This window comes from Megascapheus bottae, chromosome 12 (genome assembly GCF_031878675.1).
Source record: "Megascapheus bottae isolate mThoBot1 chromosome 12, mThoBot2.hap1, whole genome shotgun sequence".
NCBI lineage: Eukaryota > Metazoa > Chordata > Mammalia > Rodentia > Geomyidae > Megascapheus > Megascapheus bottae.
The window spans coordinates 58,566,889-58,594,473 of record NC_143520.1 but is presented as its reverse complement, the minus strand read 5'-3'; the positions used below and the strand labels follow the sequence as shown (position 1 = coordinate 58,594,473).

General features: G+C 37.9%; 1 protein-coding gene and 1 pseudogene across 2 annotated transcripts in view; one reads left to right on the top strand and one right to left on the bottom strand.

The window, feature by feature from the left end:
• The window catches only part of Fat3 (FAT atypical cadherin 3), a 513,350-nt gene that overhangs the window by 147,884 nt on the left and 337,881 nt on the right, over window positions 1–27,585 (top strand). For both annotated transcript variants that reach the window (XM_090343055.1, XM_090343054.1), the window contains exon 2: window positions 7,881–8,195. In XM_090343055.1, the coding sequence (XP_090199181.1) occupies window positions 7,881–8,195 (315 nt within the window). The remainder of the gene's footprint in view (window positions 1–7,880; window positions 8,196–27,585) is intronic.
• On the bottom strand, window positions 17,130–17,413 carry LOC150056619 (non-histone chromosomal protein HMG-14 pseudogene; annotated as a pseudogene).

The following is a 27,585-nucleotide window of genomic DNA, read 5'->3' as shown; positions in this document are numbered from 1 at the left end:
AACTTTTATGACATAGCATGCATCGCTTCATTGTGTTAATTTTTAAAAAATTATAAGCATGTTTCAAGCACCGGGTAGTCACTGGTATAGGTGGACAGAACAGGGAACGATTTTCACAGAGGCAAGTACTTTAAATGCCTGTCTTTTTCCTTTGGGTATGTGGATCTGCGTGGTTGGGCTGTGTGGTGCATATAAAATTTCCAGAACCATAGAAAAGATTAGGAAGACTCTAGGTTACAGGAAAGAGAAAACTGAATGCAAGTAGAGTGCTTGTTTATCTGTTTGTTTTTCTCCAGCCCACTCCTGTTTTTAGCACTGTGAACCCACCAGAGTTTCCATAGACAACAGATACATGTTTTAAATTTGAATAAAAATTACTTGCAAAAAGTTTGGCTTTAAAAAGAAAGTGGGAGCGCAGCAAATGATTTGTTTTCGAACATACTAAAGGTCATGGTGAAGGATGTTTTTGAGCATGATGCATGATGCTACATTCTAGAATCCCTGGTCCCAAACAGACAAGAAAACCTGTCCATTTTCATTAACTCCAAATAAAAGCCTGCATTCAGCCTGCGGCCCTTTGCCTTGATCCTATGAGCAGCTCTCCAGCTTGAAGCCTGGGAAATAGCATGCATTGAAGGCAGCTTGCATTTTTCAGTCTGTAATTGTTCCTGGCAATTGTGTGGTGGGTTTTTCTTTTCTTTCTCCAAAGATGAAAGATGTCTAGTCAGTGGGCCCAGGCAGGAGGAAAGGGAAGCATTGTAGATAAACAGTGGGTTGGGTAGATTCAAGTCTATGGCTCAGAGCCACAAGGGCAGAGAGTGGTTGGCTGGCATTTTCTCTGGAAATTCCAAACACCAATTGGGTTACTAGAATTGAGGCCCTCTGGGCAGAACAGTGATCAAGCCCTGGATAAAGTTAGCTGATATCTTCATCAAACGGAAGCTTTCAGGCCCTGTGTATATTATCATGAATCCATCTTCATTTGAATTAGCAAAAGGACAGCCTGCTAAGGGAAAAGACACTATAGAAATTATTTTACTAAGTAGGATAATTCACAGGTGGAAAGTTGAGTTCCAAGGCATACCAATCAACTCTATGTGTATATCAGAAACATCTAAGTGGATTATGAACTTAGTCTATGTATCTTTCATTGTGGGATCAGTATAGCAAAATACCTAGTCAATTTCAACGCTGCTTTTAGTTTAATGCAGTTGGTCATGAGAAAACTTGTCTAAAGACAGATAGCAAAACAGCTGAATTCATCAGATCTTTCGCTTTCTTTATTTATTCAACATGTATAGTTTTTCACACTTCCAGCCAGCATCCCAAAGTAGGAGAAAGCCAGAAAAATGTCCCTGGCCCATAGGAAGTACATACTAGAATGTTGGAGGAACAAAAATAAAGTGCTGGGACAAATGCAGAGGGATGGGCCTGTAGCCATGGGGGCTGGGACCTGAATCTTAATGGGACTGGGAAGTAGAATAAAGGTGGGAGGTGTGATTGGAGAGAAGGCAGATGAAATTGGTCACAAAAGATAAGGAGTCGAGGAACTGGGAGTTTGGCCTAGTGGTAGAGTGCTTGCCTAGCATGCACGAAGACCCGGGTTCAATTCCTCAGTACCACATACATAGAAAAAAGCCGGAAGTGGTGCTGAGGCTCAAGTGGTAGAGCTCTAGCCTTGAGAAAGTCCAAGGACAGTGCTCAGGCCCTGAGCTCAGGCCCAGGACTGGCAAAAAAAAAAAAAAAAAAAAAAAAGATAAGGAGTTGAGGATATGAAAGGCAGAGCCCATCATCCAATCAAATGAACCCAATTCAAATCCAAGAAAGTTCTGAGGAGAAACAAAAGTGGATGTGGTATAACATGACAGTGTCTTTTAGAAATGGAGAACTGTAAAAACCTTGCATTTTGTATTAGCACACTGCTGATGCTAACCCACTATGAGAATATCTGGGTATGGATAACCTTCTTCACCATCCTTCCCTCCTGAGAGTGCATCAGCAATTCACTGCCTGGAACAGAAGTTTAGTGTGACATCTACCTGACTTTGCTGCCACGTAAGCTGCATGACCCACTTAAGTTGTCCAGTTAAAGTACTGCATTAGGGGGCTGGGAATGTGCCCCTACAAAGTCCTGGGTTCAGTTCCTTGGAACCACATAATCAGAAAAGTTCAGAAGTGGTGCTGTAGTTCAAGGGCAAAGCATTAGCCTTCAGAAAGCTCAAGGGCCGTGCCTATGCCCTGATTTCAAGCCCCAACACTGGCATTAGAAAACCTTTCAGGCCTTCTCTCCCTCCTTTCCTTCCTCCCTCCCTTTCTTCCCTCTTTCCTTCCCTATCCTCCCTTCTACCATTCCTCCCTTCCTCTCTCTCTCTCTTTCTTTCTTTCTTTCTTTCTTTTTTTCTTTCTTTCTTTCTTTCTTTCTTTCTTTCTTTCTTTCTTTCTTTCTTTCTTTCTTTCTTTCTTTCTTTCTTTCTCATGCTCTACCACTTGAGCCAGAGCTCCACTTCCAAATTTTTCTCTAATTGTAGATAAGAGTCTCAGCTTTCCTGCCCTGGCTAGCTTCATGACACAGTCCTCAGATCTCAGGCACCTGAGTAGCTAGGATTACAGGCTAGAACTAGCAGTTGCCTGGCAACTCTGGATTTTTCTTTGTACCTTCCTGAGGATTGGCAATTTTTTCAGAATAAACAGATAATGTGCTTTTTGTTGTTGCACTGAGAATTGACTGAACACATTGAATAATTTGAAACAATGATAAAATATACTATTGACCATCAGTGTTTTTAAAGTTCTTTGTGTTTGTAACTGTCATATCTATGTCAGTAGGGATTTTCATAATGATATCCCTTCTTCTTCCCAAAAGTTAACCTTGCCACACCATGTGTTGTCAGGTTTTTTGATGTGTTACAGAGGTCCAGCCACCATTGTCTTGGGACAAGGTAGTAAGCAGTGTGGGGACAGATTCAGAAATGAGTCAGGTGCTGGATATCAGGATATCTGATTAAACTGGGTATGTGATTATCAACAGTCCTCTCTTATTTCTTCTCTTGTCTGACATATTTATTAACCACTTAAGTACCACAATTTATAGACCTGCGTCCCTAATCCTTGTGAATAAAAAAGGAAAATTAATAGCTAATATATGTGTTTAGCTATGATCAGTCAATTCAGTGTCAACCTGTGCACAATTCTGCAGATATAAATAGATGAATGGATAAATAAATGTATATTACTAATATCTGTGCATCTGCTTATGGGATTAAATATTAAACTGCCTAAAGGATGTTAGTCTATGACCATCTTTATTGCACAGCAATTAAAAATAATATAGAAAAAATATTTTATAAACATTTTTCAAAGGTAACAAGTATAAAAATTCCAAGGCATCCGTAAATTCTTTAAATGACATTTTCATAACTCTCAGTATAAAGTATGAACATGTCAGTTTTCCTCCGCTTTGAGAATTTCGCTGGAGATGATGAAGATAAAACTTACATCTCTTTCTACTGGGCAACCCAACCTACAATTGGATAGTTACATTTTTAGTGAAATATTAATATCGCCCATTCTCATCCCTCTTAATATAATGGATGTCATGTTCTATTGACTGAGAACCAGGGATCCAAAATTTAAAAAATCAAAAAACAAAAACAATGGAAGGAACTCTGAGACTTGCTTTTCCCATGCATTCCCAAGGCCCTGGGAGATTCCTTAAGTAATTGTAAAATTAGAATTACTTTATGACCCAGCTATACCACACTTGAGTATCTATCCAAAAGATTTTCAGGAACCATATAATAAAGGCACATGAACACTTATGTTTATCACAACACTGTTCCTATAGGAACATCTTTAGGAAATAGCCTAGATGTCTTACAACCGATGAGTGGATTCAGAAATCTCTATCCATCCGTCTATCTATCTCTCTATCTCTCTATCTATCTATTTGATGGAATTTTATTCATCCATTAGAAAGAATAATATTGTCATTTTTGGGAAAATGAGAAGATGGAAAAAAAGTCGTATTGAGTGAAGTAAGCCAGGCTTACTTCAGAGTGCACATTTTTTCTTATATGTAAATCTTAGACCTATAACATAACTATATATCAAATATATATATATATATAAATAATCAAACCATCTAAAGTATGGTATATTTAGAGGTAGGTTTTCATAGTGTATGTAACTCCTTTGAACAACTGATTGGCAGTTTAACAAAAATGAATATCAGGAGACTGAAACATGTCTTGATTGAAGGGAAAGAAGATAAACAGTGGAGGTGGAAAAATGGAAAGAAGAATAGTATATAAATAGAGTTGCAATTTTTAATGTGATAGAAGGGGTGAGATTAATCAAGAAGTGTAGCATACATAAATGGACATGTCAGTCTGAAACCTCTTTGTACAAATATTTGAAGGTAATAAAATAAATCACATTTGTTAAGAAATAGACTTTGAAAAAGTCATATTAAGTGAAGTAAGCTTGACCCATAGAAACATAGGCTCTCTGGTTTCCTTCATCTGCAACAATTACTGTATGTTTAGGATTCTCCGAACAGAGAATCAGAATAGCTCAAAAGCTATGTACATGTGTCCTTATACAATGAGGTTAAATGAAATGAAATTCAGGATATGGAAATCAAAGGTTTATCATTGTGATTGTTGTTTTTAATGTATTATGTGAAGCTATTTCTTTTTTCATCTTTTTCCCTTAAGGTTTATGTAATATTGTTACTGTATCTGACTTTGCTGCCTAGCATATTATATATATATACATTTATTTGTGTATTTGAAAATGTGAAGATAAGGGAAAAACAAGATGAGTGGGAGGGATTAAGAGAGGGAAGGTGGCAGAAAAACATGGAAAAGGGTAACAATATTTAAGAAATAATGTACCACTACCTGATGAATGTAACTGCAACCCCTCTGTACATCACCCTAATAATAAAATAAAATTAAAAATTGAAAAAATAATTGTGATTAAAATTAAATCAATAGATTGCTTAGATACAAAATGAAAAGTATGATCTGCCTCTAAATTGATAAGTTAGATGTAACCAAAATGGAAAACTTCTGTTCTTTAAACGTCACTACAAAGTTAAAATATTTATATATCACAAATCTAGTAAAGAAGTTTTGACCTGAATATATGAAGATCTCTCAAAACTCAATAAAATAATAGAAACTTAGAATAAACCCTGAACTTTTACTCAGGTGGAAACACTTTTAAAGATTATATGTCATTATGAAGATGATGATAATGCCACAATAAAATACCATTATGTATTTATTTCAGTGTCAAGATTAAAAAAATTGATTCTGCCATATCTGACATAGGTGAAGAGGTTGCAACTGGAAACCTCCAAATTCCGTTAAGAGGGAATGAAATACACCTAGCAGTTGACAGTTCCAACCTTTTCTTACTCAAGATTAATGAAAATATACTCCTATAGAAAACTTGTACATGAATGACATATCACCTTGTTTTGTTATATAGGTAAAACTGAACGCAACACAAATGTTCACAAACAGCTCTATGGTTAAGAAATCTCTGTGAGACCCATTCAGTGGAACATTAGTAAGGAATGAAAAGCAATGATTTACTGTTTTATACACAGCGATATGGGTCAACTTCAAAAGAATTCATTTTAGCCAGGCGTACTGGCTCACGCCAGTAATCCTAGCTACTCAGAAGGCTGAAATCTGAGGATCACAGTTCAGAGCCAGCCTGGGCACTAAAATCTATAAGACTCTTATCTCTATTTAACCACTAGAAAACCCGAAGTGGAGCTGTGGCTCCAGGGGTAGGGTGGCCAGACCCAGAGTTCAAACCCTGTGACCAACCAAAAAAAAAATTATTTTCAGAGAAAGAAGCCAGTACGTTTCTGGACAATAATCTATACTGACAAAAATTCTTCTGGGGTTTCCTGGGGGTCAGAGTTGGGAGCAAGGGATTATTAATGGGTTATTTTGAGTGATAATGGATGTATTTATTATTTTCATTATGGTGGTAATTTCTTGGGAAACAGAATAAATCAGATTGTTCATTTTAGATATGTACAATATTGTTATAGTAATGAAGAGTACTGATAGTTGCAAAACAGTTTTGTTCATGATATGGGATTGTCTTTTTTTAAATTTATGTGTGCTGACACGAGGGTCTATATTCAGGGCCTTATATCATCTTTTTTTCTACTCTTGAGTGGAACTTGATCATTTGAGCCAAGCCTCCAACTGGCATTTTACTGGATCACTGGGAATGAGACTTTTCTGGCCAGGCTGGCTTCAACCTGTGATCCTAAGGTCTCATTCTCCTCAGTGACTAGGATTAAAGCCTTGAGCCACCTGCATTCAGGCATGATCTGGAATTCTAGCAATATTAGCTCAGTCATAAAAATAGGTTTTGTTGGGCTGAAGGGTCAGGTGGATTTACGTTTGCAATTGTGACCATGTAGCTCCTGGCTAGTTGTAAGAGTGCGGAAGGTGAGCAAATCCTGCCAGTGTATATTGATGGTGTTGACATGGTTTGTATAGAGATTTGGACGAATTTTCTAATGATTTCTCTGAGTAGTGATGCTGTCCAAGACTGATTATTATGTATATCTCAGGAATCTGGCTAGCATGTCTGTGGTTGTTGATCATGTGCTCACAGGTACGATTATATCCAGCCAGATTCCCAGCCCCTATGGCATTTTCTTGACCAAATGTCCTAATGACATTCTATTTGATTCTCAACCTGTTCAAAAGACAGTATAATAATTATCCGATCCATGACCGCATCACTCGATTTACATCACAGGGTTTTCCTTCTCTTTGTCTTACAATTCTACTGCTGATATCTACTCTTTTAATTCTGTTTTGGTATTTCAGTTTGGGTTGCCGAATGTTGGTCACCAGTGCACAGGAACCCACTGTGTTTTATGAATTTCCTTTGAGGATGTGTAAGGCAGTCTTTTGTCTCGTGACATGTCACTGTGCAAAATTGTGTGGAAAATAACTTTGGAGCTGAAACTTCAACCTCAGTTAAGTTTTGTGCTTTCAATATATTCAGCGGTTTCAATATTGAAGCAGCATTGAGTATTAATACCTTGTGATTCTGGACAGATACCTTTCTTGTTCCCCATTGCAATGTCAGTTTGTTTGCAGGGTCTGCAGGCCAAACTTGCAACCTAATTTGTATCCGTTTGAAATTGGGTGATTTTGTTCACTTAATTTAAAATGACCTTCCATGAGCATCACTTAGAGCAGCTCAGGGTTTATTGAGGGCTCTCTGTGGAGCACTTGAGGGGAAAGAACTCATTGAGAAAGTGTCTTGATCCACTGGTCTCCTGGTTAGAGAATAACTGTGACATTAGATTTTTCAAGGAATCAGTGTGAAATAGGAGTATAAAGTCATTTGCATTCCAGTTAGCAAAAGAACATTGCAAAGCTCATTTTCACTTCTACAAATGAATAGATAAAACAATTTATCTAGAACTATGATTTTATGAGTAATAATTCAGTATCAGGTCAGATGGAGTCAGATGGAGATATGATTAGTGCTGTGAATCTTGGTGTGTGCGCTCTCGCTCTCCCTCCCTCCCTCCCTCCCTCCCTCCCTCCCTCCCTCCCTCCCTCCCTCTCTCTCCCTCTCTCTGGCTCTCTCTGGCTCTCTCTCTCTGTGCATGAGATACCTTTATCTTCAAACTTCAAAGTATTGCAAATGACATTATCCCTTACAAAAAAAAAATAGTAGAACTATATATTATGGTCCTGGATAAAACTTCTTTCTTATATAAAGAGTAGTATTTTAATTTGATCTCATATTTGGAATTATTTTCCATTTTCTAAGAAGTCATTCTTGTCTTCTGTGGCCCTCACGCTGTCTGTGTTTTCTCTCAGGTGTCATCACTGCTGCAGACATACTTGATCGAGAGACAACAGGATCATACTGGCTGACAGTGTATGCCACAGACCGGGGTGTGGTTCCTCTCTATTCCACCATTGAAGTCTACATTGAAGTTGAAGATGTGAATGACAATGCCCCACTGACCTCGGAACCTATCTATTATCCTGCTGTCATGGAAAATTCTCCTAAGGATGTATCTGTCATTCAAATTCAAGCTGAAGATCCTGATCCCAGTTCCAATGACAAACTGACATACAGAATCACAAGTGGGAATCCTCAGAATTTCTTTGTCATCAACATCAAAACAGGTAAGGGAATGTTCATTTGACTTTGTTTTTCATTGACAGTTCAGCTTCCAAGTTCATCAGTCTCACCTTTGTTCTATTAGTTTATTGTGTAGAAAGAAGCATCTTTGTTTGGGGGGAAGGTTTTGTTTTGTTTTGTTTGTTTTAAGCTGAGAGTCTCTCTTGTTGTTCTGGTAGATTTCAACTTGCCTAAACTGAAATAAAAGCAGTCTAAAGAGAAATCAAATCTTCAAAGAAAGCCGTAGATTTGCTTTCTTGTAATAATGAAATGTGATTTTCCTGGACAACTCAGTTTGCCTTGCGCCCTTTATCTTTCTTGGGATGGAGCCCTCTGGCCTTGCTGGCTGATGATGGTTTGAGCTGATGTTGTGAGGCTTCTACCTCCAGGAATCTCTCCTGTCTTAGCCTTAGTCCAGCTTGCTGTTGTGGCGAACAGCCTAACCTCAAACTCAGATGTTTTGTGACTCTTGAGCTGCCCATCCATGAGTCATAGTATTTGACTTTTCATATATTGGTAATGACCCAATCTGTAGGTAAAACATGAAGAAAAAAATTGTTGACTTCCCTAGAAGTCTAAAAATGGTGGAAAAAGTCTTAAAAAGTTGAAAAAGAAGTAGAAAGGCTTGTAGGTCAGAAACAAGTGTGGAGTTTGGTTGATCCAGTCATGAGACAAGAACATACAATCGATCCCAAGAGTTTTGCTGCTTTCTTGTGATTTGTGATTTTTAGATCTGAACAAATGAATTAATTAGTGGAAGCAATTCTGGATGGGGTTTTAGTATATTAAAGTTTAGGATAATGTGAATTTATTTTGCCCTTGGAAGTGAGCTGATACTGCTTAAAGGAAGGGCTAAGTTTGATACCTGTTGTGTATACACTCAAGTTTCCTAAAGAACTACTGATAGATTGGTAGTTATTTCTTTTCTCTTTATTTATTAAAGAAGAAATGTATACTTTTCCTGGCCTCATTGTGAAAAATTCTTATTAATAAAATTTGAAGGGAATACTGGAATTCAAATATATATAATATAATATGATATATAAAATAATATGAATATGACAAACATAATATAGGATTTAATAAAATATTAATAAATGTATATGATATAACACATATAATTATATATAATACATTTCATATATTTATATATAAACATATACAATTAGATGTCTTTATACATATTAATATAGAGACACATATTTAAATTTCAGCATTTATATATATGCATATATATATTTCTTTTTTTCAGATATTTTTTATTGTAATTAATAGAAGGGTTACATTATATTTGCCAGATAGAAGGTGCATTTTTTCACATACATTGATACCCTTTTTCATGTCTTGGTCCCCATTTCCCTCATCTTGTTTTCCCCCTTCCCTATCCAATTTCAAATAACCAAATACGCATATATCCAATATATCAGATAACAAAGTGAAATACTGTAACAATATGAGATAACCAAGGGACAGTAAAAGAGATGAGAGATAACATAGTACGTTAAGGACAACAATCACTCATTATATGGCTTTTGTTTCTATATCCTAGAGGTCCTTTCATTTAACATCATACTATATGACCTTATGTATTTAGGTTTTGCTCTACTGCAAGTCTCTGCTAGGAGAGCCCAAGGTTTCTACTGATTATGACAAATGAGGGAAACCATTGAGCCTATGTTCCTTTGAGTCTGGCTTACTTCACTTAATATGATTTTTTTCCTAAGTCTTTCCATTTCCTAACAAATGGGGTGATGTCATTCTTTCTGACAGCTGCATAGAATTCCATTGTGTACAAATACCACATCTTGTTGATACACTCATCAACTGAGGGACATCTGGGTTGGTTCCATATCTTTGCTATGGTAAATAGTGCTGCAATGAACATTGTTATGCTAGTGATTTAGTATGTCCTTGTTTCTGGACAATTGGGTAAATGCCTAGTAGTGGAATTGCTGGGTCTAGTGATTGGTTATTGACTTGTATTTCATTGTCAGACAAAGAGTGGTCTTTTTTTATTTTTACTATTATTACTTCTCACTTAATCTATGGTTTTCTACATGCTTTTTTATTGCATTACTTCTCACACATTGACACCTCTTCTCATGTTTTTGTCCCCATTTCCCTCCCTCCCAGTCATCTTGTTTTACTCCCTTCCCTTCCCTATTTCAAATAAACAAATAAATGTATATACAGTATACCAAGTAACAAGGTCAGATACAGTAACAATATGAGATTAATCAAAGGGTAAAAAGAGAAATAACATAGTACATTAAGAACAGCAATCACATAAGATAAAGCTCCTAGAGTTTCTTTCATTTAGTCTCATCCCATATGACCTTAAGTACCTAGGTTTTGAGCTATTGTAATCCTCTGCTAAGAGAGTCCTCGGTGTGTACTATATTACTACAAATGAGGGAAACCATTGAGCCTGTGTTCCTTTGGATCTGGCTTACTTTACTTAATATGAGTTTTTCAAAGTCTTTCCATTTCCTTACAAATGGGGCGATGTCATAGAATTCCATTGTGTATAAGTACCACATCTTGATCTAATCATCTACTGAGGGTCATCTGGTCTCACTGTGACTGTGAGGAACTAAGAGGACTTAGCAAAAGCCAAGTTAACTTTTCAAGGAACCTTTAAGTAGGGGAAACTCCCACTTAGGAAAACCTGCCTGTTCACTTAATTGCTATGACCAAGAGTTCTGTGGAATATGGAGACAGATGAATGAATTCAAACCCTTTACCAGTGGAAAATGAATAGGAATGGCGAGCCACAGAAGACAAAGCCCACGTCCCCTATAAAGAAGATGAGAAGACAGACATCCTCTCTTCACGTTCTGCAGGCCAGTTACTCATCTTCTTCTTGGATTGTTACATTTATTAGTGAAAATCCAGGCACCTTCTGCTTAAGAAAAAGTATGCTGTGGGGTCCCTGTCAATGTGTGTTTGCTTCCACATGATATAGAAAGTAATAACCATCAAAGGTAGAAATCTGGGTTGAATGCAAACAAGTTAGGTCTCATATTATGAGCAAAAGATGTCCACTGGTGTAACTAGAACTTTTCCTACAACTTCTAAAAGTTTGCACATGAACTTAAAGAATGCCTTGTATTATAATTTAGTTGACACTGTATAATAAGAGCACTGAATCATTTTCATAAGCTCTCAGTCCTTGCCATGAATTTTCTCAAATTAATCTAATATGTCTTAAAGTTAAGCACATTTTCTAAAAGAAAATTCAATATACTTTGTAATTTCCAGATACATAATAATAAAATATTGAGTTATATTTATCTATTTATTTAATAACTAAGCATTTGTCACACCTATTAGTTTTGTTCACAAGAGTATAAACTTAAAATAGTGGCCAAGCCACTCAGGGACCCAGGACAGCATGGAATTAAGAGACTCACAGCATGTACATTGTAGTAGGAGAGTGTAGAATCTGATTGTAGAAAGGGAGTTCCACAAGACATGTTCAGAGTGCTTCTTGTAAATAGTCTACCACACTGCTGGGTACCATGGAATCTAAAGAGCTGTCACTGAAATTAAGGTACCAGCAGACAAGGTACCATCTTTTAATTTCTTGAATTGAATTTCAGTTTGTTTCCTGGAGAATGGCCATCACTGTCTTTCCTTTTAATGCAGGAAGACTGAATGTTTTGATGTGATTGAAGGTTGTTGATAAACCAAAGAACTCTAAGATTGTGTGATTGCTTTGTCTGTTTTTTCCTTTCCTTTCTTTTCATTCTCCTTCCTGGTCTCCTTCTCTCCCCTCCTCTCCCCTTCCTTCCCCTCCCCTCCCCTTCCCTTCCCTTTCTTGGTATCAGGCTGCCTACAATATCTACTGACTCTCATGAAGAAACAATTTTTTTAATTATCCTTGTCGTTGAAAGTCATTTGAAATACCAATATAATATTTTTTTCAGTGATGAAGCTAAACAATATATTCAGGAAAGGTTCATGCTTTATATTTTTTTCAGCTGAAATATCAATCAACGCCAGGAAACTGACCCTTACCCTCTTAATTCCCTTCCTGTGCTAAAGTAGACATTTATAAAGTTTTGTTTTGTTTTGACAATATACAATATAATAAATGAAAAACAAGATGATTCATAAAAATTCAATTCATGTCAATTATCTACATCTTATACAGGAGAACACTATCCCTAAGCCCAAAAGTGAGGAGAGCCTAATGTTGATGTTTCATGCCTATAATACTCACTACTCAAAAGACTGAGATCAGTTCACAGCCTTAGCTGGTAAAGGTGAGAGGTTCTTATCTCCAGTAACTGAATAAAAAGCCGGAAGTGGAGGTGTGGCTTAAGTGGTCTATACCAGCCTTGAGTGAAAAGGCCAAGGAAGAGTGAAAAGCTCAGAGTTCATGCTTCAGTACTGGCACCAAAGGAGAAAGGTGGATTTTACTATTAAATATTCTGTTCTCTAGCCAAAGAATTATTCAATATTTTTTTCCTTTATTGTGCCTGGAATCATGTAGGATAAGAATTCTGTCAATTTTCTTTAGTAGTTTTACACTTTAAGAAGAAAACTAAAACCTATAATATTGTAGGGTCTTTTTCTGGCCTGTACAGAGCAAGTCAGTTCCTTCAGTGCACCGTACTTTCTGGAGTTATTGCTGTTTGTATTGAGGAGAAGTTATGCACCGAATGGTGCTCTGGCCTTTGGGAATGAGTGTGAACTCTCCTTGTCTTTCCCCCCTTTTTTTTTTTTTTGATCTGTTATAGGGCTTGAACTCTGGGCCTGGGCACTGCCCCTGGGCTCTTTAGCTCAAGGCTAGCACTCTACCACTTGAGCCATAGTGCCACTTCCGGTTTTCTGGTGGTTAATTAGAGTTAAGAGTCTCTGTGCTCAGTCTGGCTTTGTACTTTGATTTCTCAGATCTCAGCCTCCTGAGTAGCTAGGATTATAGGCATGAGCTTTCTTCTAACACTAAAGAAGCCAAAGCTGAATTGTAAAATTACTTTTGAGTTCAGAATGTTCATTCATGTCTACAGTATGGAAGCACACAATACAGTGCCAACACTACTGAGTGAGTACAGGATTCAATAAATGTTAATTAGCTTTATTATTATTCTTCTTCCTCTCACATTCCCTGTGTCAGCTACCAGATGTTTCATGACTTTACTATCTTTTGCAAAAGGAAATGGGATGTAGGACAGAGACATTCAGTTCAAGGTCATGCATCACCAAACATTGTTAATCTAGATCACGGTATTGGTGGGGTTGGTGACAGAGCATAACAATGAATTCTGCACAAAGGTAATTTAATCTTGTGTGAAAGATGGACCATTGCACATGATATGTGTAGAACAGAACTGTTAAAGGCAACTTCTGAAACTTTAAACTACTGACCTGTGTCCTGTAAGCTGTGGATAGACTAACATATCAGGTCACAGCAAGGCAGGTGGGAGAGCATTATATATATGAGAAGAATGGGTTATATACAGAGACAGAGCTAAATGACCATTCAGGAAATACGGAGTTAAACCAATCTTCTAAGCTGTTTCAGAGATGTCTGAAAAAGGATGAAAGGCATGATACCATTAGAGGAAGAATTTTAAATTTTTAGGCCAATGAGCAAAAGCATTAGATACAGAGATAGACAGTTGCCTTGAGCTGATGAGCTAGGGACAAAGTTTAAGCCCCATGACCCACAAAAAAGTGGGATGGGGGTTAGGGGGTAAATCCATTACTCTTTCTATGCTTCCTTGTCAGAGTGTGCATTTCTAAGTTTCTTTCTGCAGGTGCCCTGTCTCCCTCTGACTCCTTCTTTGTTGGCTGGGCTCTCACCTACATTTGAATGGAAGAAAAGTGAGGCATTCTTTAGCTTTCTGTGAGTATCTAGGGATAAACTTGAGAAAGCAGTATTTCCCATGTCATTTGGGAGGAAGATAGCTTCAAAAGAGTCTCTCCCATGGGAATACCTTCTACTTTTTGATTTCTTTAGCTGTAGACATGTTTCTTACTAAAACTGTGAGAATACAGCTTATCAGAATATCTGCTGCACTTCATTTTTAAATCAACTTGAATAATAGCATACTGTCTTCTAGTATATGTGATGTAAGAAATACAAGGCACATATTGACATTAATGAGAAGGATAGCAGAATACAAGCAATGCTACAGCCCAGTCATCACGTGCTAGGCTTATTAGACTGCAGATTCCTGTAGTAAAGCCTGATAATTTGCGTTTCTAACAAGTTCCTAGGTTTTGCTGAAGGTATTCCCCAGAGGAGTCTGCTGAGCATCTGGACTTACCTTAGCTAAGAGAAATGGACTAGAGAGGTAACCACATCCTAGGAGATCCCTTTGGAGAAGGCAGCCAGTACCCAACAAGAATTCCTTATAATGCTAGGATTTTATGGATTCCACCCCCAATAAATCCGTATGCCTTTGCCTATTTATCTTCTTAGTACAAATGAAAGTCCTGTATCTTTAATTACCCAGGAACAGAATGTCACAGAAATCTCAACGACTTTCAGATAATGAAAATCGGGGTTCTATAATATTTAAATACATTTGTATCATTTCTAAAAATAGAAAGTCAAGCAGAGTTTGTTACTAAGTAGAATGCAGATATTAATGAATAAGCAAACATTTTCAGTTTTATTATATCATTATTAAACAAACAAGTATTAGCTCATAAGGTAAGTGGTATTCAAAACTAATTCTATCCCAAGTAAGGTAAACTGTGTGCTTATGCACAGCTATTTGTTAATAATCTTATTAGGAAATCAGAAGAAAACCTTCCTTTGTGTGTAATTACAGAGACTTGTATACACACACACAAACACACACACACATACCCACGAATAAAAAAATCCAGGTGAGAGTTGACAGTAGAAATAATGGTAGTTTTTCTTCAGAAGAAACACTGGAAATCTCTTACTCAGGCTTTTTTTGGGGCATGTGGCCCTGAACGAAGGGGTACAGTGAGTAGAAGCGGCTGCTGGATGATGAGTTGATATTCATAAGTAGCCGGCACAAAGCAGATAATGTGGTGGATGAGTATGTATGAAACTGTAAATCACCTAGGCTCTGTCTTTCAGCCATGAAAGGAGGCCTTGTCCTCTGGAACATTAAATTGTGTTCATTTAATCCAACAAGTCCAGTAGAACAAATGGAGCTCATGCAGATTTATCACAGGGGGTTATTTAAATTCAGCAGTGACCTTTGAATCTCTGTGAATTTGTTCCCAGTGAACAAGGACAAAGGATCTTCCCTGCACCATCTCACCACTGCAGAGGAAGGGGGCGGGTCTGAGTGCCGAGGGCTGGCTCAGGAGGGGCTGTGCACAAGAAGGAAAAGCGCCTTCCTGCAGGAGCTCTGGTTCAACCTTCAGTGACTTTGCTTTGTTGGCATGCTTGTTGTTAATTACTGATATTTGAGCACCAATTTCAGAGTTTCTCAACCCTAATACTATTGACAATTTGGGTCAGATAACTTCATTGTGGGATGCTATTTTATGCATTTTAATAACTGTAGCTTTATCCTGGGCTCCTAACATGCCACTGGCTTAGCACTTCTCCCCTGAGTTGACACAATAGAATTATCTCTAGTCATTGTCTCCTAAGTGGACAGTTACTCATTTTGAGGACACTGAACTAATGTGAAAGACTTCGCAGGACCTGATTTCACGCAGTCTTTTGTAAAAACATCTTAGAAAATAAATAACAATCTATGGAAGTGTGTTGCTATTGTTAAAAGTAGGAATTTGTATTATATATGTTTACGCACATGTATTATTACTAAAAAAATGAAGTAAGTTTAAAAACAAAAGCAATCAAAACCCACCATTCACTACCTTCTAACTCCAGGTTCCTTGTATTTGAAAGCCTCTTACTTACTATGAAAAAATAAAAAGAGCCAAATAATAACAAAACTTCAAAGGTAATACATGCAATGTGAAGTTATCTTCTCTCATCTCTTACTATTTGAAGAGGATTTGGCAGACAACAAAATTCTCATCAGAGACTGTTTTGAGCAGCTTTCCCCAAACAGCATGAAGAGATTACTTAGAGAGTTTTAGAGTCTAGTTCTTTGAAATGCTTAATCAGCTCCAAATCCTGTTCCTGCTTCACGTCAGCTATTGGTAGATAAATAGGTGAGTTTCTTCTCTTCTCCAAATGAAGGAGGTTGAGAAGGGGAGGACAACCCCTCAGACCTCAGGGGGGCTCTGGAGCTGTATTTTTTTCCTTTTCATAATTGAGATTTTATTGGTTGTGTCAAGGATCAGTACACAGACATTTCAACTTGTACACAATTCTTAGCACACGTACCAAACGTCCAAACCCATGAACTGTTTTGAAAAGTATTCCAGTGACATTCCAGCTTCAGACCTGGAAGCAAACTCCTTAAGAGGAAACGAAGTACCCATATTCCAAATGTTGGTCCCGTTATAAACCTCCACGTCACAACATCAGTGTGTGCATGACACACCCACATTTCTCCATCGTTCATAGCACAACAACAACTGGGAAAACTGGACTACCACGAGCGGAGGTGTGACAGAGCACACACAGTTCTCACAGAAAGTATCAAGAAGTGGTGTCCTTTAGGAAAACAGTTCTACGAGTAAACAACACGGGACTAGAATTTCAAATATTCAAGACATGAAATGCTCAACTGCAACTCCAAAATTGCCATTTACTATGTTTTGTATTACAGGATAGAAAACTAACCTCCCTACCTATGGAATGTTATGTTAAGACGGCCGAGGCCTCCCAGAATTCAATTAGCCCACTGTTTTCTAGTTGTACCAAAAAATAAACAACCAGCAGATGATTTCACTTCTTAAAAAAAAATCATTTACACTTAAAAAAATGGGAAGAGGTGGGATTCCCTCCTTTTTAAATAGGTTTCTAGAGCTACTAAAAAACTCACATTTACAAAATAGTTGATAAAAATATTCCTCTGGATTGTACAAGACGGGAGACAGGGACCACCAGTAACACATGTTGTATGGTTAGTCAGACTTGGCTTCCTTCTCTTCTGCTTCATCAGAGACTGCATTCTCCTCATTCTTCGTCTCCCTGTTCTCTGCAGGCAAATCTTCTTTTGTCTCCTAGCTGGTCACCTCAGCCAGTCTGCCCTTTGCTCCCCTTTTTCCTTTTGTTTGCACTTTCTTGTCCGCCTACAGACGACCTCCTCTTGGGCTCCTCCTTCGCTGTGCCTTCGGCCGAGCTGACCTTCTTCTTGAGCATTGGCTGCGGGCCAAAGCGCTCGAGTGGAGCTGTATGTTTTTAGTACCACTTTTGCACATCTTTGACACCCATAGATAGTTTTACTGCACATTTACAAACACCAACAAACTAACTGGGAAATTCACTGGGAGCTTAGAATACTAGTCCTGATCACCACCTTTGGATATATTAGATAAATGCATGAAGTCTTCAGCTGAATAGGAAATGTGAGTTTAGGAAATAATTAGAACTCCAAATAAATTCAAGTACTTCCTAAAGGACAAGGCTACTAGTGAATAATGGCATAGGTTTAGTTCCATCTATAAGAAACAGATTTATATCTTTGAGTTAATAGGCTGTCCTTGGAAAAAGAATGGTATAAAATTAAATTAGAGACAAAAAATAAGGAGCTCTGGGGCCTGTGGACTCATACTGTGATCCAAGCTACTCAGGAGGCTGAGATCTTTGGATTGTGGTTCAAAACTAGTCTGGACAGGAAACTCTGTAAGATACTTATCTCCAACTGTGTCTAAGATGGTAAAGTGCTCATCTTTCACAAAAGCTTAAGGACAATGCCCAACCCCCACAATAGGCAGAAAAGAAAAAGAAAAAGAAATTGGAAAGGAACTCTGGTGAAAGGAAGAGAAGACAGAGTCGATAGAGTTCAGATAATACTAGCAAGACAGAATAAAAGCCTGGCTGGAGAAGCTGTATTTAGCGGTGACTCTGCTTCTGCCCAATGTGGAACTGCAGTTTGTTGTTATCCCCAGGCCTGGTTGTGCTTCATCTTGGGTATGTCCCCGGCCTACTGACCCACAGAAGAGACACTTCAAGAGGACTGTTTGTACCCCCACCCACAATGAACCGCCTGCCCCTAGGCTCAGCTGTGGGAGATCTGCTATTGGAAATAACTGAGAATTATTTGGGAGGGTGGTAGAATCATGTACATAAAGCAAATGACAGAGTTGTATTTATTTATTAAAAAATGAGATTGATTAAGGCCATAAATTTATCTTTTATTTCTTTTATCTGGGCGTTATTTCCACAGCAGTAATTTATGGCTCAAGCTTATTGCTGTCTTCTCTTCTGAGAGAAGCCATGAATTTTAATTGAAACCACTGCCCAATGCTCTCTTCTCTTGGATATCATTGCTAGGGAGACTCCTGGATGGGAAATACTCCCCACCTTTCTGTCCTTCCTCCCTCAGGATGAAGTGAAGATGAAAACAAAACAAAACAACAACAACAAAAAAGAGGAGCTTTAGCCCAGGGCATTTGACTTCTTGATGACCTACTCGCATGGGTATAAGAAATCAAATCTTTGGGAAGTGGTGCTGTGGCTCAAGTGGTCGAGCACTCACCTTGAACTGAAGGGCTTAAGGACAGTGCCCAGGCCTAGAGTTCAAGCCCTACCACTGATAAAATGAAAGAAGAAAGAAAGAGAGAGAGAGAGAGGCAAGAAGGAAGGATGAAGGAAGGAAGAAAGGAAGAAAGAAAAAAAGAAAGAATAAAAAATAGAGAGAGAGAGAGAGAGAAAGAAAGAAAGAAAGAAAGAAAGAAGGAAAGAAAGAAAGAAAGAAAGGAAGAAAGGAGAAGGAGAGAGAGGAAGGAAGGAAGGAAGGAAGGAAGGAAGGAAGGAAGGAAGGAAGGAAGGAAGGAAGGAAGAAAGGAAGAAAGGAAGGAGAAAGAAATAAATCAAAGCTTTGGGCACTAGAGGATGAGCACTAAGGAACAGAACCACTTGATTCCTTCTATTCCTCACTAGAGCATAAATTCTGAATTTGAGCATTCCATCATAGCTTTAGAAAGCTGATTTCGGTCTATATATTTGATTGTCCCTGCGATCTTGTTAAGTTTAGTCATTTCTAAGGACAGTGTTAGCTAAGAGGCACCAGAGTAAATCTGCTTATTTCAAGATTTTGGAACATTGTCTGTGTCTATCATTGTTCCACACGAGTCTGTTCACCTAGGCTCACGAGGTCATATGGAATTTATTGCTGGTCACATTTAGTTGCTTGAGAAGTAAGATCTAATCAGAGCCTTGTTCACTTTTGCATTTGTCAGACTTTCAAAGCAGATTCTTTGGAGGCATTTTATTAAACACCACTGAGAGGTGCTACCTGAATAGTTTCCAAAGGATTAAAGATAGTTTCATCCTTGACCTTCAAGAATGAACGATCAGCTTTAGGATTCTTTCCATTTTGTATTCCAGGCTTGTCCTTTTCTGTCATCTTTGAACCACTTTATTCTTCATTCCTTGATATTGTTACAAATACTGTGTTTAAAAATCCATAAACTGGGGCAGGGAGTGGTAGAGTGCTTGCCTAGCATGCACAAAGACCCAAGTTCGATTCCTAGGGACCACATACATAGAAAAAAGCTGAAAATGGTGCTGAGGCTCAAGTGGTAGAGCTCTAGCCTTGAGAAAGTCCAATGACAGTGCTCAGACCCTGAGCTCAAGCTCAGGACTGGCCAAAAAAAATCTATAAACTGTATTCACATTGAAGTAGATTGCCCTCAAAAGCATATGGAACTTGAACAATAAAATCATAAAGCAGCATGTAGTGAGTTATTGATAGCATAAACATTCCTTTACAGAAAATTGACAAGTTTTGTTCTACTTTGCTATTCATAGTTAGTGTTTAGCTTCATGATAATCCTGGACAGAGAGCATTATCACAAAGAGAAACCATGGACAAGAGCCTGGATGCTAGGGTCAAATGTTGGCATTTTAATCCCAGTTCTGACACTCTTTAGCTATATGATATTTATCAGGTTAATCCTGTGAGCTTTATTTTCCTTGGTAAAAATGTGAATAATTGGGGCCGGGAGTGTGGCGTAGTGGTAGAATGCTTGCCTAGCATGCAGGAAGCCCTGGGTTCAATTCTTTGGTACCACATACATAGAAAAAGCAGGATGTGGTGTTTTGGCTCAAGTTATTGAGCTCTAACTTTGAGAAAGCTCAAGGACAGTGCTTAGGCATTGATTTCAAGACCCAGGACTGACAAAAAAAAAAAGAGTGTGAATAATTATAGTAACTAAAGAGCTAGATCACTACTAAGATTAAATAAGTTAATAAAAATACTTTAGAGACTAACAAGTAAAATACTCTGTTACTTGCTAATATAAAAAAAGAACTATATACACAAGGGTTTGTTGTAACTAATTTGGTATTCACATTAAACAATTAAAGCCTTTGGTGTTTGGTGTTTACAACACTTAACCTACAGGTTCATTAAGTTAAACATGTTGAGTTCATTTTTTTTTTTTGGTGGGTCATGGGGCTTGAACTTGGCCTGGGTGCTATCCCTGAGCTCTTCAGCTCAAGGCTACCACCCTATCTTTGAGCTAAGCCCCACTTCCCATTTTTCTAGGGGTTAGTTGGAGATAAGAGTCCTTTGTGCCCCGGCTGACTTTGGACCTTGATCCTCAGATCTCAGACTCCAGAGTAGCTAGGATTACAGGCATGAACCACCACGCTCAGCTACATGTCGATTTCCATATGTTGTTTAAATAAGTTTTGACTGACAAGGTAACTATTGTGGGACTAAGACAGAGCGGTGGCTCAGAATCCTAAAACCTATTTTTCATCTTAGATATTTTCTACTTTGCAATAATAAAACATGATACCTTAAAAAACAAACAAAAAAAGAAAACAGAAAATTAATATTAGAAATAATTGATGTTGCCGGGCATGGTGGCTCACGCCGGTAATCCTAGCTACTCAGAAGGCTGAGATCTGAGGACTGCAGTTCAAAGCCAGCCCTGGGCACCGAAGGACATGAGACTCTTATCTCTAATTAAGCACTGGGAAAGGATAAGTGGATCTGTGAGTCAAGGGTAGGGCGGGCAGTAGCCTTGAGCTGAGGAGCTCAGGAACAACACCCAGGCGCAGGGGTAGGGCAATAGCCTTGAGCTGAAGAGCTCAGGGACATTGACCAGGCCAGAGTTCTAGCCCCATGATCCCTCCCCCTGAAAAAATAAAGAATTGATATTTCCATCCAGATTTCAATGAAGACTCTATCACTAATTACTCCCACCCATTTTGGGGGTGTAGTCATGGGACTTGAACTCTGGGCCTGGACTCTGTCCCTGAGCTGTTCAGCTCGAAGCTAGCAATCTACCACTTTGAGCTACTGTGCCACTTCCAGTTTTCTTGTGGTTAATTGGAGAAAAGAGTTTCACCAAGTTTCCCACCCAGGCTGGCTTTCAAACTCAATCCTCAAATCTCAGCTTCCTGAGTATCTAGGATTAAAGGTATGAGCCACTGGTACCTGGCTACTAATTACTCTTAACAGTAGAAAACTTCAGTTCATTTCTGTAAGCCTCAGGACCCTCACCTGTAAATCACAATCGGACCAAGATTCAGGAACATCAGTCCCTGCCCTGTATTGCTACTTCATTTCCTGCTTCCAGGCAGACATCATTAATTAATTGTCATAGCCTTTCAATGTCTGTCCACCTAATGCAACCTAACATTGATGGAGCTGGTGTGAGAGGTTATTTACTTGTCATTGAGACCCTGAGACCATCTATACCTTCTATATCTCTTCGTCTTAAGTGACAGTGGCATTAATGGAAAGGTAGGAAGAAACTGATGAGAAAAACAGTGCAGAAATACAGCTAATCTGACTTGGGAACTTGGAGAAGTGAACAGGAGATGTGAACACAGCCTTCAGAGCATAGTAAAAAGAAAAGCTAGGCTAAAAACTCAAAGGAGGCAGCTTCCTTAAATAACTAATCAACATCTGTGCACCCCAGAGCAGTATCCCTTTTCCTAGACCTCATCCCAGGCTTTGTCTCAGCCTATTAGATTAAGGTGGACACGGAGCCAGCCAGGAATCCCCAGATTTGGTGGAAGTAAAGAGTTATGAATCTAAGCACAGTGGTGGGTCTGTGTGTGTGAAGCCTGACTGACATACAGCAGACAATCTTAGATTAGCCTTCCACATACCTAATGCAGGCATTGCTATAACTCAGCTGAGACCCTTGCTGTCATCCTTTAATATTCCCTGCAGTGCTCGTACATAATTTTGCCATCAAAGTTTGGAAAAGGATTCTCTTTAAGTCAAAGAGAGTTAACAGTGTTACTGTGGAAACCAATTCAGGAGACAGGCATTTTTATACATTGTGCGTATGTATAAAAATAGCAGAATGAAATGTACTAATGACTGAATAAAAGGAGAGAGAAGGGACAAGAAAAGCAGCATTGAGTGGGGGGGTTCTATCAAAGTATATTATATGTACTTTTATTTTTTATACAAGAAATCTCTTTGTATGACTTAATATATACTAATAAAATACAAATACATTATAAAGGAAATAAGTTTTTTTTTAAAAAAAGAGAGAAATTAGAAAGGTAGTAGTTTAAGACCAGTCTAGGCATAGCAAGATAGCACTCAGCAAATAAGAAAGATGTGGTGGGTAGTTCATAGCTGTAATTCCAGCGAGGCAAAAGACAGGAGTAGGATCCACAAGCCATCCTAGGGGGGGGAAATAAAAAAACCTTACCTGAAAAACAAAAGGCAGAAAGGGTTTGAGATGTGTCTCAAGTCTAGAGCACCTGCTTAAAAATTGCAAGCTAGAATTCAATCCCAGTACAACCTATAAAATTCAGATTAAAGGTTATCTCATATTGTTACAGTATCTCACTTTGTTATCTGATATATTGGATATATTTGTATTTGGTTATTTGAAATTGGATAAGGAAGGGGGGAAAACAAGATAAGGGGTGGGGGTGGAGGGAGGGAAATGGGGACCAAGACATGAGAAAGGGTATCAATGTATGTGAAGTAATACACCTTCTATCTGGTGAATATAATATAAACCTTCTATTAATTACAATACAAATATATGAAAAAAGTAAAAATAAAATTTGTTTTTCCTTTATGTCAGTTGCCACACCGATATTAAAGAGCAGAAAATTTCACATTAGCATTTAGCAAGGTCATGGAAGGTATTACCCTTTTAGCCATTTGGAAAAGGGATATTACCATCAACTTTCATTTCTATTACTGAGTTTTCATGACCTAAAACAAAATAGCATGATCTCCAACTGTGCTTGAATGAAACCCTAAATCTCTGAGATTGTCTCATTTTCTCATTATCTTAGGTATTTCTACATGACAATAATTAAACAAGATGGTGCTTTACAGAACAAGACAGAAAGGAAAAAAAATCACTAGTAGAAATAGTTGAGATTTCCAGATTTCAGTGGAGGCCCTGTCACTAATTACTCTTAACAGTAGAAAACTTCAGTTCGTTTCTGTAGGCCTCACTACCATCCCCTGCAAATCACAATTGGAACAAGATTCAAGAACATCAATCCCTGACCTGTGTTGCTACTGCATTTCTGCCTTCAGACATCATTAATGGATTGTCACTGCCTGTCTTAGCTGAATATTTGCTACTTTAAATTTTAATCTCAGTGTTTCATTGGAAAATTTGCCAGAAATTCTATAAAGAAATGAATTATTTCATTGTAGACATGTCTTCTTATCATTATTATGTTGAACATAGAGCCATAAAAATTTCCTATCATCTCAGAATTTCTTTCTGTGAGATTCTAAGGAGAGTTTCCATTGACTGGTGTTCCGTCTGGTCCTGTCACTAAGCATACAGCAACAGGGGGAATGTTTCTGAACTTGGGGGTATCAGTAGGTATTCATGAACTAATGTGCTCCATTTGAACCTTAGTTTACAAAATATAAATGATTACATTTATTACAGTATCCTAGTACAAAAAAATCTGTATGTGTTCCAAATTCCAAATGTGATCATTTTTCTGTGTTTGTGATGTAGCAGGTACTATGCTAGGCACAGAGTGTTCAAGAGTCTTGCAGACTAGCATTCAGCCTGATCTCCCCACCTGTTGACACTTAAAACTACTACCACTCAGATTAAAGGAAACCTCTGTCCAAGTCCTCTTGGCCCATGCCTGTAATTCTCAGTGTTCAGCAAGCTGAGGTCTGAAGATACAAGTTCATTACCAGCCCAGGCAGGAAAGTTAATGAGACTCATCTCAAATTATCCAGTAAGAGCTCAAAATCCTGAGTTCAAGCTCAACTACAGGTTAAAAAAGAAAGAAAAGAAAGAGAGGAGGAACTTTAAGGAAATAATATTAGGGGATTAATTTTTCTGATCATAATCAATTATTATAGTATTGACTATTTTAGGAAAGTAAACCTTTGAGAACATGAGTGACTGAGACAGGCAGAAATGTCTGAGCCTTTGCTAGGGTGCCATATTTTTAAATCTATCACCCTGGCAAATATTTCAGTTAAGCAAGACAAATCTAATTTGACCTCCCATCACTTAAGTAAAAACTTTCCTTCTCTGTAAAATTTCCTATTTCATAAAGGCATACTTCATCTTAACTGTGTACCTCCTAAATAGTTCATTTTTTACTTATTTAAATTGTTTTCTGTCATAGTGAGGAATGCTTTTCTCTGAAGAAATGATGTTCATGCACTGGAAATAGGGCTATTTATTAAAATAGCTTATTAGGAAACTAGACTTAGATATATTTCTACACTTTCAGTACTTAAGAATTTCTAGCACCCAATGAAATAATGTTCAGTGTAAAGCAGGCTCTGATCACTGCTCTCAAAATTCTCATTTTTATTCTTATTTAAATGTAGTTGGTAGATTTATATTTGCCTGTGGGTATTTAGAAATATTAGCGATGTTTTCAGTAGATCTCTTTTGAGGCTCTGCTGGATTGTAATCTCTAAAAAATGACTTAAATTATTGGGTGCTTTCATCCTCCTCTGATTTAATAAGCTTTATGGATTTTGTATTTCATGCATAGGCGATGGAAGAGCACAAAGAAATAAGAAACTTCTCAGGACTGAAAGAGCAAACAGGCTTTGTGCCCTTGTACAAAACTCCTTACAAAAAAGGAAAATTCTGGGTTTCAGGATGAAGTCAGCTTGTTGAAATTTAATTTTTGAATGTTAGTCATACCTAGTAGCTATCAAGAGAAAGAAATTATATTTAATGGAAGTTTAGCCCCTTTGAATGCCAAAATGAACAAAACAATTGTCATTCTAAGCCACTTTCAAAATTGTATCAAAGATACCTTTCAGTTGTTCAATATCTGCTGACCATAACGATTCAAGTAGGGCTGGTTATAGGTCTGCTGTGTATGTAGTCACATTCAACCCCCTGCATAGAGTCTCCTCACTTAGAGCTGCTATATGCTTGGTTTGATTCCCTGTTGCTATCTGGGAGTGTCTCAATTTTTGAGCATGGGGCTTTGCATTTTCATTTTGCAATTGGCCCTGCAAATTATGGATCTATGAGGAGGCATTCATCTAGATTATTGACGAATGCCTGGCGATATCCAGTGCAGTAGTATCTACACTTCCAGCCTGAACTATTGCCTGCTAGTACCCATTTCTGTTCTCAGCAAGTCTCTTACATCTAGTGCTCTGCCTTCTGATTTTCTGCCTCTCCTCTGCTGAGGAATCACATAAGTGAAGTATTAGAATAGTAAGCAGGCTGGGAATCACTGGGCTCTGAGAGGGTGACCTTGAAGATGACTTCCACAGTCTTTGACTGACACTGTTTGAGTGCCATAGTCGGCGGTCATTTCTTGCAACACTTCATTCTGGGATCAGGGATTTTTTTTTTTTACTCCCTCTGGACTGATTTAACTGGTTAAGACACTGTCTCTGTAGAAAGAAAGAACATCGTTTCTAACCCATTTCCATTAAAAGAAAAATGTCATAAACCATCTACTTCAAAAGCCGTCGTGTGTGTGCCCCCACAGGGTGGGGGGGAATGGTGGAATGTGAGATTTGTTATGAAACTCCCCCTGCCACCTAAATCTTATTGACTACCCAGGTTTCACTGTTAACTATGACAGAACCTACTATAATCCAATCATTTCTGAATTTTTAAATTGCTTGTAGTCCTTTAGAGAACCACAGTGCACCCTCATCCTAAAGTAGCATCGCCTTCCCTGACACAGGTCCTGATTATCAAGCTCTGTACAATTACTGTCATCACTGCATTTTTATTGTTGGCATGGATGCTCATCAGCTTGAAGAAAGATATGTTTCTCTCTTGTCTCTTAAATCTCTGGACTGATATCTATCTTTCTTCTGGTGCTTTAATTTTGTTTCCACCATCCAAATTTCAGCAAAAGGAAACAAAAGATAGTATAGGATTTTTTGTTATACTTGAGGCTATTCCTACTAGAGGAAATATGCTGGTTTGGGGCTTACAAAGATAATATTCAGGGAACAGGGAGTGAGGTTTTGTTAATTTGGTATGTATTTATTCATCGGTACATGCATGCTGGAGTCTATTCACCTAGCCATTCATACATTCTTACTTTCTTTCAGTGTTGCTTGTTGGGCACTTTCTAGGTGCTAGGCCCTGCAATGCATAATAAAATGGTTATATGTCCTGGACAGCATTTCATAGCCAGTGGATCTTCCAGACAGTACTGAAGGAAGGAAGGCATGAACTGTGCTGGTAACAAATAACATTATCTTGGCACAGGTGCATCTGAATTCCTCTTTGTAGCAAAAGGGAAAAAAAAGAGGCATTTTTGTCTTTCTGAAATCTAATCATGGCTGAAATTCTCCTGACTAATTGCTTTTGTTTAAATTTCCATTTGACATTTGAACCATTTTCAAAATGTCATCTCTGGATTCACTTCCCTCTGAGGGACTGAAAGAAATTTTATATTGACATAGTATGCAGCTCATCAGAAGGCACCGAGTACTGGATATGTCCTAAATGTTCATAAAGGAAAATTAAGAAGTCATCTGTCTCTTTTTAAATCAGTTTATCCTGGGTTACTCAAATCCTCTGGGAATTGCTGCATCAATTTTGTGCAGATTTTAACATTAACTGAAATGATTAAAGACTTTGGATGGTTAAAACAATGTCACAGTCCCCTTCTACCTCTGTGACACTGTCATTTTCTTATGTTTGATCTTAATGTGATTTGATACATGGAAATAAGACAAGTCATTACTTGGTAAATGGCTTTTATTTTCATAAGTTTGAGATATGGGATGTGGTCTTCGCTAATACAAATCATAATAATTGCCTTCATGGTTATTATTTATAAAATATTTTGTTATATGAGAACACTGACCTACTTACCATAGGCTTAGAATAAACTGAATAAAAGATAATCTGCCTAGAGAATGTATGGAAATTTCTCTAGAATTAACA